Source organism: Podarcis vaucheri (genome assembly GCF_965113315.1).
Source record: "Podarcis vaucheri genome assembly, chromosome: 11".
Taxonomy (NCBI): domain Eukaryota; kingdom Metazoa; phylum Chordata; class Lepidosauria; order Squamata; family Lacertidae; genus Podarcis; species Podarcis vaucheri.
In genome coordinates, this window is record NC_138749.1 from 65264145 (window position 1) to 65277929 (window position 13785).

General features: G+C 44.7%; 1 protein-coding gene across 3 annotated transcripts in view; it reads right to left on the reverse strand.

Moving 5' to 3' along the window:
- MAMDC2 (MAM domain containing 2) overlaps positions 1–13785 on the reverse strand; it is an 83357-nt gene that overhangs the window by 43858 nt on the left and 25714 nt on the right. For all 3 annotated transcript variants that reach the window (XM_082241572.1, XM_082241573.1, XM_082241574.1), the window contains 3 exons: positions 11105–11376; positions 9832–9916; positions 8401–8538 (listed from right to left, as the gene is read on the reverse strand). In XM_082241572.1, coding sequence (XP_082097698.1) covers positions 8401–8538; positions 9832–9916; positions 11105–11376 — 495 coding nt within the window. The remainder of the gene's footprint in view (positions 1–8400; positions 8539–9831; positions 9917–11104; positions 11377–13785) is intronic.

A 13785-nucleotide genomic window follows, 5' to 3' on the forward strand; every position in this document is an offset into this window, starting at 1 on the left:
CTTCCAACTACCTCCAGACACTCACACAGGACCTTCACCGCCTTCACTGGTTCTGATTTAAAAGAGAGGTAGAGCTGGGTATCATCCACATACTGATGAACACCCAGCCCAAACCCCCTGATGATCTCTCCCAGAGGCTTCATATAGATGTTAAAAAGCATGGGGGAGAGGACAGAACCCTGAGGCATCCCCACAAGTGAGAGCCCAGGCTTCTGAACACCACTTTCTGGACACGGCCCGGAATGAAGGAGCAGAACCACTGTATAACAGTGCCCCCAACTCCCAGCCCCTCTAGACCAGGGGTCAGCAACCTTTTTCAGCCATGGGCCAGTCCACCATCCCTCAGACCATGTGGTGGGCTGGACTATATTTTGGAAAAAAAGAAGAAAAAAGAACGAATTCCTATGCCCCACAAATAACCCAGAGATGCATTTTAAATAAAAGAACACATTCTACTCATGTAAAAACACGCTGATTCCTGGACCGTCCACAGGCTGGATTGAGAAGGCAATTGGGGCACATCTGGCCCCCAGGCCTAAGGTTGCCTACCCCTGCTCCAGATGGATGTTGTGGTCAATGGTATCAAAGGCCACAGAGAGATCCAGCAGAACTAGGAAACAGCTTTCACCTTTGTCCCTTGCCCGCCAGAGATCATCGACCAGTGCAACCAAAGCAGTTTCAGTCCCATGATGAGGCCTAAATCCCGACTGGAAGGGATCCAAATGGTCCGCATCCTCCAGGCGTGCCTGGAGTTGTTCAGCAACCACTCGCTCAATCACCTTGCCCAAGAATGGAAGATTTGAGACTGGGTGATAGTTGGCCATATTGGCTGGGTCTAAAGATATTTTTTTAAGAAGCGGTTTAATAACCGCCTCTTTCAGCGGGTCTGGGAAGGCTCCCTCACAGAAAGAAGCATTCACCACCCCACGAAGCCCATCTCCCAGCCCTTCCCGGCTAGCTTTTATAAGCCAGGATGGGCAAGGATCAAGGAGACAGGTGGTTGGTTTCACTCGTCCAAGCAGCCTGTCCACATCCTCAGAGGTAACAGATTGGAATTGACCCCATGCAACTTGACTAGACAGGATTCTAGCACTCTCCTGCCCCAGCCCTGCTCCCACTGTGGACAGGGGCGCCGACTTATAAAAAATATTGGGGGGGCCCATACCGGGGTCCTGCCGCTGGTTCGCTCGGGTAGCCGGGAGAACGCAGTTCGAGGTGGCGGTGTTGGGGAGAGACCCTCGCTCAGGGCGCCACTAGACTTGGCGGCCGACGGCCTATCTGGGGGGTTTTGGAGCGTATTTCGGCGGAGCGATTGGGGAGGAGGGGGCTTGTTGCCGGATTCTTCAGCTGAGCCGGAGATCCACTGCTGGGGGGTCCCTGGGCCGAGTTGTGAGCACGGCCTGCTGAAGGGAGATCCAGCCGATTGCGCGACGGGGATGGTCGGGGCTCTCCGGCTAGGGCGCGCGGCTGGCTGGCTGGCAAGGGAGCAGGTGGGGAGGAGGCGGGGGTCCTCACTCTCTTAGGAAACGCACCCACGCGCCCGATTGCCACGAAGTCCGAAGGGTGCGTGTGTGGAATTAAAAAGCAAAAACGAGATACGGGCAGGGCAGGCAAAGAGTTTTCTGCAAGAGGATGGAGGGCAGGTTGAAGAGAAAATCACTCAGGATGAGACAGTCAAATCAGCCATGATAAAATGGGCTCAGGATATTGGGTATAACATCATGTTTGAGGACTGGGAAAGGTTATGGACCACCGGTATGAAATTCACGGCATGTAATGCCTTGAAGGAAAATATTATGAAAATGATTTATAGGTGGTACATGACCCCAGTCAAGCTTGCAAAAATATATCACCTGTCTGATAATAAATGTTGGAAATGTAAGGAGGCTGAAGGGACATTCTTTCACCTCTGGTGGACTTGTCCAAAAGTTAAGGCCTTCTGGGAATTGATCTATAATGAGTTAAAAAAGGTATTTAAGTATACCTTTCCCAAGAAACCAGAGGCCTTCCTCTTGGGCATTGTTGGCCAGAAAGTGTTAAAGAAGGATAGAACTTTCTTTATGTATGCAACTACAGCAGCAAGAATACTTATCGCAAAATATTGGAAGACACAAGATTTGCCCACACTGGAAGAGTGGCAGACGCAATTGATGAACTACATGGAACTGGCTGAAATGACTGGCAGAATCCGAGATTTAGGAGAAGAAACAACGGAAGAGGACTGGAAAAAATTTAAGGACTATTTACAAAAACAATATAAGTTGTATGAATGTTAAAAATTTACACGATTCGGAAACTATAGCTTCAGCAATTAGATTTGGGAAACAGGAAATTATATTTTAAGTAAGAAAAGGTCAAAATCTAAGGTAATACTATGTTTAATTTAAGATATAAGTAACTGATGAAAAGTATGTTAAATTTAGAGGTATAGTATTTGAAAAGTACAAAATAAGGTACGAAACAAGGTAATAATTTGCTGATATCTTTATTATAAAGAATGCAGGGTAAGGGAGATGCGAGGAAGTCCAGTTAGTTATATAAAAAATGTGTTGAATGGTTGGTTTTCTTTTCTTCTTCTTTTTCTTTTTCTTGTTCTTTTACTTTTTTCTTCAGTGTATGTTTCTAACTTTGTATTTGAAAACTTAATAAAATATTTATAAAAAAAGAAGAAGAGAAAATCCTTTCGCTTTTCTGGGGCTCAGGGAAGTCTCAGAGCCGGAGGTTGGGGAAGGGACCCCCTTTGCTCTGCCCTCTTCTCCCGTCTTAGATTCGCATGGGGGTCCCCGCCCGAGCTTGCCTGGCCACCGGGCCACACAAGGGCCGCGCTCTACGCGGCGCACCTTGCTAGCCGCGCAGCTGTCCTCCGCAGCTGCGGAGTGGCCCTGCACCAGTGCCCAGCCCCTCTGGGCGCCCGCTGCGCTGCCAATGACAAGCGGGCGACGTCGCGGGCGGGGAAGGCGTCGCTTTCTTTCCCGATCCTGCATCCTCCCAGTCTTCCAGCCCTTTTTTGGGTTGGAAGCTCGTCTCGTTCGCCCTTCTCCTTTCTTCACCCTGCGCGCAATTTTCCTCCCTCGTCTCCCTCCCCATTTCTCCTTCCTTCCTGACTGACTGACTGACTGACTGACGGGCTTGGGCTCGGGCTCAGGCTCGGGCTCGGGCTCCGGGTCGGGCTCAGGCTCAGGCTCGGGCTCGGGCTCCGGGTCGGGCTCAGGCTCAGGCTCGGGCTCGGGCAGCCACAGCGTCGGCGGTGTTGGCGATCGGCGGCGCGGGGGAATGGCCCTTCCGGGGGAGCCGGCGCTGCTCAATGGGGTTGCCAAGGAGACAGGCCGGCCGCCCCCCTCCTCCGGCCCGGCGCCCCCCGCCGCGCGGGTGCCCGTTATCGAGCTGGTGCGCGCCGGGCGCCCTATAAAAGCCGCGGACGCGCCCACCGCCGCCCGAGATTATTGGGGGGGCTGAGCCCCCCCAAACGAATTTTTGAGGGGGCTCGGGCCCCCTCAAGCCCCATGGAGTCGGCGCCTATGACTGTGGAGTCTACCTCTTTCCGAATCTGAGCGACTTTATCTGCAAAAAACTTCCAAAATCATTGCAGGAGATCATGTGGCCCGTACTGAGCCCCGATGTAGCAGGTAGTTCCGCTAAATTGCGAACCACCTGAAAAAGTCTCCTGCTTCTGTTTTCTGCAGATGCAATAGAGGCGGTGAAGAAAGTCTTCTTTGCCGTCGCTACCGGCACTTGGTAGGCTCGACATTGAGTTCTAACCTGTGTCCGGTCAGCTTCAGAATGAGTTTTCTGCCACCGGCGCTCTAGCCGTCTCAACGATTGTTTCATTGCCCTCAGATCCGTGGAAAACCACGGGGCTGTCCGGGCTCCATGCAATCGGAGAGGGCGCTTCGGAGCCAAACAGTCAATAGCCCTGGTTAACTCCACATTCCAGCGGGCCACCAGGGAATCAGCTGAAGGCCATCAACATGGGATAAAGCATCCCCTACCACTCTCTGGAAACCATTTGGATCCATTAAGTAGTGAGGGCGGACCATCCGAATTGGTCCCTCCTCCCTGCAGAGGGGAAGGGTCGCGGAGAAGTCCAGTTGCACCAGGAAGTGATCTGACCATGGCACTTCTTTCGTTTCGCTTTTACTTAATGTCAGATCACCAACACCCATAGAGGTAAACACCAGGTCCAAGGCATGTCCGCGGCTATGGGTTGGGCCAAACTTATTCAGGGACAGCCCCATGGAGGCCATGCTTTCCACGAAGTCCCGAGCGGCCCCTTGTAAGGTCGTGTCGGCATGGATGTTAAAATTCCCTAGGACAACCAAACTAGGTGTCTCCAGGAGAACATCCGCCACAACCTGAAGCAGCTCGGGCAGGAAATCCTTGGTGCAGCGGGGAGGTCAGTACACCAGAAAGAATCCTGTTCTGCCCCTATAGCCCAACTTCCAGAACATGCACTCAGAGAACTGGGTCTTCCCAGTAGGACGCCTGGTGCAAACTAATGACTTCCTAAAAATCACTGCAACCCCCCTCCCCGCCCACAAGGCCTGGGTTGCTGTGCGTAAGAGAAACCTGGTGGACAAGCAGTGGCAAGAACAGGCCCATCTGCTTCATCCAACCAAGTCTCTGTCACACATGCCAGGTCAAGTCCTCCATCCATGATCAAGTCATGGATGGCAGTGGTCTTATGAATCATTGACCTGGCATTGCACAGCAGCACCTTCAGGTCATGTGGGTATCCTTTGCTGATTCCAGTATCCGTTCAGTCAGGACCAGACCCGGAGGCAGGGATAGTCTGGTCTTAGCATAACTCCTCCTCCTACCTGTGATCACTGAGATCGGTTGTCTCAGTGCATCCCCCCATGTGTAACCTGCCCCAGCCATTTTGTTGGCTGGGACCCACTTCCTGGCAGCCCTGACCCCTCCCTTTAAGAACAAAATAAAACCTTTAAAAAACAAACAAAAACACACACAATAGAACAATAAAACAATGCAAACAATTATATGAAAAACATTAAAAAACTTAAAATTTAAAATTCAGTCGTCATTACTTGTTAATTTTTTTACAAAATCATGCTTTTTTTTACAGATAGGTAGCCGTGTTGGTCTGCCATGGTCAAAATAAAAAAATCCTTCCAGTAGCACCTTAAAGACCAACTAAGTTAGTTCTTGGTATGAGCCTTCGTGTGCATGCTTTCGTGTGTATCTGAAGAAGTGTGCATGCACACGAAAGCTCATACCAATAACAAACTTAGTTGGTCTTTAAGGTGCTACTGGAAGGAATTTTTTTATTATGCTTTTTTTTTGTTTGTTCAGGGTATATCTCAACTATGCAGGAAAAGAAAAATGCAGAAAGAATCATCCTAACATAAGGTTGCATATATTATTTGCCTCTGTCAAATAAAGTTCTGCAAACGTAGCTGTGGAACTCCCTTTTGTCATCAAAAGATCACATGAAAAAAGCAGAATTTGCTGAATGAGCAAAAGTAGCCTCTGGAGTTGACATCAGCTCTAGTTTTAGAGCAAAATGCATCTGCTACACTCAGTCTTTCCACTGAACAAATATAATACTTTGTGGTTTAACATCTCTGAAGAAGCCTCTAATTTGCCGTCTCATCCCTAGATCGTGAAACAGAGGAAACAAACTTCACAGGCAATATAAACTTTTGTAGGAGAAAAGATGACATGGCCCTCACTTTGGTGTGTGTGAATGTATTTCTTATTAGGGCTCCAACATGCCAGCCTAACAGAGGACGGAGGGATCCCGAGGGTCATCTAGTCCAGCTCCCTGCAAGGCGGGCATCTCAACACTGCTCTGCTCATTTAGTAGATGCATTATTTGTAACCAAAAACATATTCTATTTTCTTCTCAGCATGGCAGAAGGTGGCAAATTCTTCTTAAAAAGGCAAATCAATAAATACAATTCTCTGAATGTTTAAAGAGGCCAGAAATTCTACTTCTGGTCAAGTTGCTTCAATTTAAAATGTTTATCTTTTAGTAAAAGAAAAGTAAGAATATTCTTCTTTCACTATTTATTTTGATGTGTTTCAGGCTTTATTGCAAAGACTCAGAGTGGTGGCAATTTGTTTTATTTTACCCTTAGGGCACATGAAGAGAGCTTCATGAGTAAGCCTAGATCTGAAGGCGTTTCATCTCGCAGACATTTAGACTGCTTTCCTAGATAGCAAATGTGTATGTACGTGTAATAATAATAATAATAATAATAATAATAATTTATTATTTATACTCTGCCCATCTGGTTGGGTTCCCCAGCCACTCTGGGCGGCGTCCAACAAAATATTAAAAAAATACAATAAAACATCAAACATTAAAAACATCCCTAAACAGATGTCTTCTAAAAGTCAGGTAGTTGTTTATTTCCTTGACATTTGATGGGAGGGCGTTCCACAGGACAGGCGCCACCACCGAGAAGGTCCTCTGTCTGGTTCCCTGTAACCTCACTTCTCACAATGAGGGAACCACCAGAAGGCCCTCGGAACTGGATCTCAGTGTCAGGGCTGAACGATGGAGGTGGAGACGCTCCTTCAGGGATACTGGGTCTTTGAGGCCATTTAGGGATTTAAAGGTCAGAACCAACACTTTGAATTGTGCTCAGAAACATACTGGAAGCTAATGTAGGTCTTTCAGGACCGGTGTTATGTGGTCTCGGCAGCTGCTCCCAGTCACCAGTCTAGCTGCCGCATTCTGGATTAGTTGTAGTTTCCGGGTCACCTTCAAAGTTAGTCCCACATAGAGCGCATTGCAGTAGTCCAAGTGGGAGATAACTAGAGCATGCACCACTCTGGCAAGATTAAAATTCCAAGTGAATACAGTTGTACCTGGTTACAAACGGAATCCATTCCAGAGGTCCATTCATAACCGAAAACCACACTTAACCTGAGGCGCCATTAGTGAAAGTGCGCCTCCTGCTGCACGCCTGCCTCCTGCTGCGTGTGCGCCTCTGGCGTGCGATTTCTGCTCGCATCCCAGGGCAAAGTTTGCAACCCGGAGCAGCTAATTCTGGGTTACCGGCGCTCGTAACCCACAGCGTGCGCAACCAGAGGTACCATTGTATTGTGGTTCTGTTTGTGTGGACAAATTCTCTCAGACCCATTTAATCCCAATGCAAATAGCAGTTTCTGGGAACAATGATGGTCAGGACTTCAGCAGGAAAGGGGTTAAATTTCCTGTCCCTACCAGGTATCATAACAATAATTATCACACAGCGCAGCTGGTGTACATTAAATGCAAATGCATTTAACATTATGTCTAATTTGCCTTTCAGAATGGGAATAAGCATCCCAATAAAAATCTGTATCTACATCTCACTGAAAGTAAAGGGCAACATCTGCTTTTGGGTTTTTATTTATTATTTATTGAATTATTATTTATTAAATGTGCTCAGGGCAACTCAAAGCAACTTACAACTAACGACAGTAAATCCCACATTAAAACCAAGAGGCATCTCTTAGTTGTGTCTGTGGTGCCTAAAAGCAGAAGATCCAACCTGCCCCAGAGAGTTTACGTGGCTATTCAATACTAGGGCCCAGAAAAGCCGAAGTCTCCACAGAAATGAAGAACAGGTTTACATATTCTTTCTATTCATGTTTCTTTACACAGTATGTTACAGTTAACACTTTCTCAATGGTGTGGTTCATGGAATAGAGTTTCTGCCAACATCTCCAGGTGTTGTTGGACTATGACTCCCATCATCCCTGACCACTGGCCGTGTTGAGTGGGCCTGCTGGGGACTGTGGTCCAACAACATCTGAAGGCTAACACACTGGTTTCCTGTGCTCTACTACAAAGCCTCAGCTTCCTTAAAAAACAGGAGAATCTAGAATTAGCAAAGTTCTAATTAATTAGCAGTGCTAATTAATAATTAGTCTGGACTATATGCACAGTTGACAACATTCCAGAGAAATTGTTTTTGGAAAAATGCCTAGATAAGTCACAGTATCTGAATTTATTCAATGGGAATATAATTAAAAACCTATCAACCCTTGAAAAAAAAAAAGCCTGAAAACATTTAGTGAAGATGTAGGTCACAATTTACTTGGAAAATAGTCAAGAGCAGAGTTGCACTAATGTATGTCATATATGTAAGTATTTTAGGGAGTAGACTTTCATGAAAAACTGTTAACAGATGTTTTCCCCAGAAAAAGTGTTAACAGATTTTTTTCCCAGAGGAATGCCCCCTTTATATAAGAAATGCCATTAACGTATTTAGTCTGCATATTCCCCTCCCTTCCCTCTTTCTTCCAGTGTACTTTCTAAAGCTGTATGCTATTTTTTAAAAATCAATTGTGCTCTTATATTCCCATGAGAACAAGGACCCTCATATAGATGAAACAAGAAATGAAAACACTTTTCCAGTGAACAAGCAAATGATATTTCTTGCTTACCAAACTCATCATCAAGAGTGTGATCTCTTGGAAGGATGGATTGTGAATTTCCAACATTTCCTCCACCAACAAACCAGTTTACATTGGGGTTCCAGCGATTCATAAAACCACACAGATGGTTTTCTTCAAAATTACATTCTGCAGTTGCAAAGCATACAATGAAACTCTGAGAGCATGGTGCACAACCGTTCATTGCACAATATCCCTAAACATCTGGTGCATTAGCGATAACCAGCACAGTCCTTTAATAATTTTTTTTAAAGTATGTTTCTTATTTTATTCACAAAGATATACAAATGTTGAGCCATACTCTCCTCCCACCTGTTACCATCATCACCCACTCATTAAACTTTCAACCAAACTGTCAGTATGTGGCTGGTTTCTTTCTTTCCAGTGCTACAGGATAAGTTGTCTGAAAAATTCAAATGCACCATTGATAGCCAATTTTCACTTAATAGCAGCAATGGCTGGAAGCAAATCTATACATTCACATTTCCATAAACTCTGGTGTTTATTATTTTGCTTTCAAAACAAAGTTTTTAACAGTTTTGTACAATGCCTCATTATTATACTCACTATTACAAAGGGCTACCTGAGGTTCAAACCACACAGGGAATCAGAGGCAGATTTGGGATATGAAACCAAGTTTCCCCAATCCCACATGCAGGCCCATGTCAGCAGGGGACGGAAAGGCAGCCGGGTTCCCTTGCTCCAGGCCTCAGGGGGCTGCGCTGGCCAGGGGCCCCACCAGGGACCAGCTGCTTTTCAGTTGGAGTTTATAACTTTATTCTACCAAGAGTCCCATCAAGGGCCTCAGACAAGCTCTGTCCATGGTTCAAGATTCTCAGCAAGACAGAATGGCAAAAGTAACACTCATCTCCAAATCTGCTATTCTAGTAAATTAGATCAGTGCCTCCAAACTTGACGGCTTATCTCAGTTGATAAATATGTGATAAAAGTGACCACTGAGAAGGAGCCCCACTCTGTTCTGTTGCAGTTCGATACCCCCACAAAAACATCACCAGACCTCACAAGCAACTACAGACACGTGTGAATCATTTCGTCTCTCTCTATTAAGTTTTTTGCCACTGCCATAAATATTTTGCATCCTCATTTGTTGCATGACAACACCGTGAAGTTGCTCTGCAGCAATTGTTACATCCCAGATATTTTGCTGTAGCAACTTTGCACTGGTGCAACATTCCCTAGACAGGTGAGAGTAATTAGGCTGTTCTTCAGTTTAAGATAAATAAAACGTTAGTTACAATACTTTGACTTTGTTCTGGATTTTTTAAAAAATAATAAATTGCTACTAAAACAATCTGAAGGAATATGTTAATGTTATACCAATGTGAGTTAATGTTCCCAGTTTCACAGTTAAACACCAAATTTTAATTTTAACTAGAGTCGATTATTACAAGAGTCACCTACCTATACAGTAGCCAGTAGTTATCTTTATTTCAAAAATTGCTATGCTGGCAAAAATATCTCTTCCCAAGATGCCTTCTAGAACAATCTACAAAATAAGACAAAAACAGGAAATTAGTGCTAATATTTTTCATAACATTTATTAAAATTAAGGAAGCAGCAGAGATCTCAGTTTTGGAATTAAGACTCTACAATGACTCTTTTCCTTGCAAGACTCTATTGAAGAACAGTCTAGAGTGGCTGGGGAAACCCAACCAGATGGGCGGAGTATAAATAATAAAATTATTATTAATTATTATTAACAAAGGGCAATGCCTAACACCTTCAGCTAGTACAGTCCCTGAATATCTGTTCAGAGATTACATGTATATGAAAGAGAGAAATAATTGCTCATGATTTCACACACTGACATACCATACATAGCCCTATTTAATTTAAGATTTGATTTTGGTAACAAAATAAACTCTGAAAATCTGCATTTTCACAATCTCATTTTGCATATAAATGAAGTCAGTCACAGTGGTGTAGCGTGGGGGGGGGGCTGACAGGGAGCTGTGGCCCTGGGAACATGTTTTTGAGGGGGCACAACCAGGCCCCCCTACAACAAGCCTGGCTCTGGCGCACAAAGGAACCATGGAGACAGCTTCCTTGCGCGATGGCCCAGGACCACCAGGGCAGAGAAAAGGAAAGTCGGTGGCAACTTTGCCACCCCATCCTTGGCGAGGTTGCTGCTGAAGCAGCTCTCGCGCTCCTGCCCACAGCTCCACTCCCAGGTCCGTGCCCCTCCGTGCCCTGCATGCCCACCCCTGGGGAGCGGTAGCATGCGCTCTGCCACTGGTCAGAGGTCAAAATGGGAAGGAATCCGGTTTGTATTCCAACAAAAAAGCTTTGATTTTTCCAATATGATTACCTTGGTAGCTCCTGCAACAGTTGTCTTCCTCAAAAAATATAAAGTAGTAGTAGTAGTAGTAGTAGTAGTAGTAATAATAATAATAATAATAATAATAATAATAATAATAATAATAATAATAATACAATTCCTGTAGCTCTTTTCAGGTGTTCATTGGGATACAATGAGTGCACAAGAGGGACAGCAGACCCCTCTCTTACCCAGGGTAGCATTTGCCACTCCCCTCACACACAGAGGTCAACTACAACCTCTGCAGGAAATCCCCACAGCTCTCCTGCTGCCTTGAGGGCACAGCCTCCCCACCCCCATAGCTGTTCAATGTATATGCATGTAGACGATATTCAAGCATACGAATGTTATACTTACTTTGTATTTGTCTGTCCTGTTTCGTATATCTAGACTAGCTATGAGCCAGCTCTCGGAGCGCTCAGTGGTTGTCCAAAGCAAATGGTCAAAACTTTCACCTTCCACCCTTAGGTACAGGTTTAAGGCAGTAGGATCTACTGGTAACTCTGAAGATGCTGCAATCTGATATATCAGTCTAAGACAGCTCCACTCTTCGCTATATAGGTCAGGACTGAGGAGCACAGCTGTGTCACCATTTGTTCCCTGTGAGGTGTCCACAGAAATATAATGACCTAGAAATACAGAAACAAAATTCAGTTGTAACAGAGAAACTATGTGCGACATCCATAATTAAATTAGAAAATACGCTGAATTCCCCATCTCTAAAAAAAAAAAGACACACAAACACTAAAGTGTAAAAAGTATCACTCAGCATAGAACACAAATATGTATTTGAGGTCCAGTTCTGAAGGCCTCCTGCATTGCTTTCACTGCAAGAAGTAAAGTTAGAGGGAACCAGGCAAGGGGCTTCTCAGCAGTGGCACCCGCCCTGTGAAATGCCCTCCCACCAAATGTCAAGGAGATAAGGATACAATCTTTAGAAGACATCTGAAGGCAGCCCTGTATAGGGAAGTATTTAATGTTTGATGTTTTACTATGGTTTTATGTGTTGGAAGCCACCCAGAGTGTTGGGAAAAATGCAGCCAAATGGGCGGGATATAAATTAATAATAATAATAATAATAATAATAATAATTTCCCAGCAATTTGTGCGCATTTATAAGCAATCTAGGGGAACATGTACATGTTTATGACTATGACTATACTAAGCATGCTTCAAAGCTATGAGCTCCACTGAGGTTCCTAGAACTTGCTTGTCGGCAAACAGGCCCAAGACTGGACTGCATGAGTAACAGCTGAAGCAGTCCAAGACCAAAGGGAGGCTGGCATCATGTCACCTGACAGCTAAAACTATAAATCTATAATGATTTCTTCACGCAATGTGCTCTCTTTCCAACACCACTAGGGCACTGTGTCGCTGTGGAGAGTGGACGTCCTATCCCAAAGAACAGCACGCTCTGTCCTTTGCTGCCCAGAGGCTCTCTCGGGACAATTGCCAGCTAGCAGTGAAGTTGGAGAGCTTCCCTCCAGGCCTGAATCAGAGAGCCAAAGGAAAACAAAGCATCCAGGAATCCACACAATCATTCTAATCCCTAGATTTCAGTTTGATCCATCTCAAAATACCTGTGAAAGTGCAGCCCTCTCCACACTGTGGGGCTGGTGGAGGGGAAGCTTCCCCAGTGTTGCTACAAACCATGTTTTGGTCCCAATCCTGTGGCTGCGCCATTACACAGAAACCTTTTTCATTGGCAGCCTCCACATAAGGACTGAAACACTTCCATCAGTCTTTATTCCCATAGCTTTATTAAACACACTTCCAAGGAAGTTGATAACTGCAGGCACACTTAATTTAGGTATATAATCTCTGTTTAAAATCAATTGAATTTTATTTCCTCAGAGTGAAGTGAAGAGTATGAAATCTGGTTAGGGCCTAAAAGGTAAAAACAAATGCCAAGAGATACTGTATTTTAATTCCTAAATAGAATTTTAAAAGGTCATTCTGATTGATTTCTGCTTGCAGTAATCAGTTAACATTCAAAGTAAAACAAAGCATTACAAAATAATCTTGCTTTTACCCAAGATCAACATATTATTATCAAAGTAGCGTATACTTCGAAATCTATACTGCAATTGTAGGTTAGAATTTTGGCTTTAAACATATGAGAAAGCTTTTCTGTAGATGCAAACCATGACATTTTACATTTTTGGTACATTCACAACAGCACCACAGTCAGAATTATATCTTAAGTGGCACCCTCAGGGTTTAAATGCTTTGTTCATTCTAAGCAGCATAGCATTTTCTCTGTCTCAAACAGCCATTTGTTTAAAATTGTGTCTCTGAGGTCTCCTATCTAAAGGTCAATGCCGCTATAGAATTTGTTGTTCCCCTTCTCAAAATACAGCAAGAATGTGTTTGTTCTCAATCGAATGTGACATTTAATCAGAACCAAGCGATATCATCTGTCTGGCAAGCCGGAAATGCAGATGAAGTCTCTGCACTACAGTTATGTTAGCTCTGTAAAGCAATTTTGTCACTGCATGCAATTCCCTTTACTCTTTCATATTTATTAACCTAAAGACTGGGAGATAAAAGTGGAGAGCTGTTATGACGTGGGGTTTGTGATTTCAGCTCTCTTGACATAATATGCTGGAGACAGTTCTCTAGTAACACTTCTTTATTAAAGCATACAAGACTAAGGTCTGAGGAGGGGAAAGCTACATTTATAGGGACAGGGGACTAGCTAGAAAAGATACATTTTGGAGGGAACAATATCAGGCAATCACAGTCCTGCCTTTTGGAGGGAACCAATAAGACAGAGGATCCAAATACAGCAGCTTAAATGAACCAATAGTAGCTGTGCCCTCTGGAACCAAAAGGCAGTTACTTTACCCTAATGCAAATACAGACAATAATAATACAGATATAAAATCCTTTGACTCAATACACAACACCCCTCCCCCCCTAGTGAGCACAGCAGACGTAATCTCTCAGGTGCTGTGGGGTCCTACAACTTCTACTTGATCTCCTGACAACAGGTGTTGCCGGTTCTGGATTGGGTGTTACCTGTGGTAGAGGGGCTG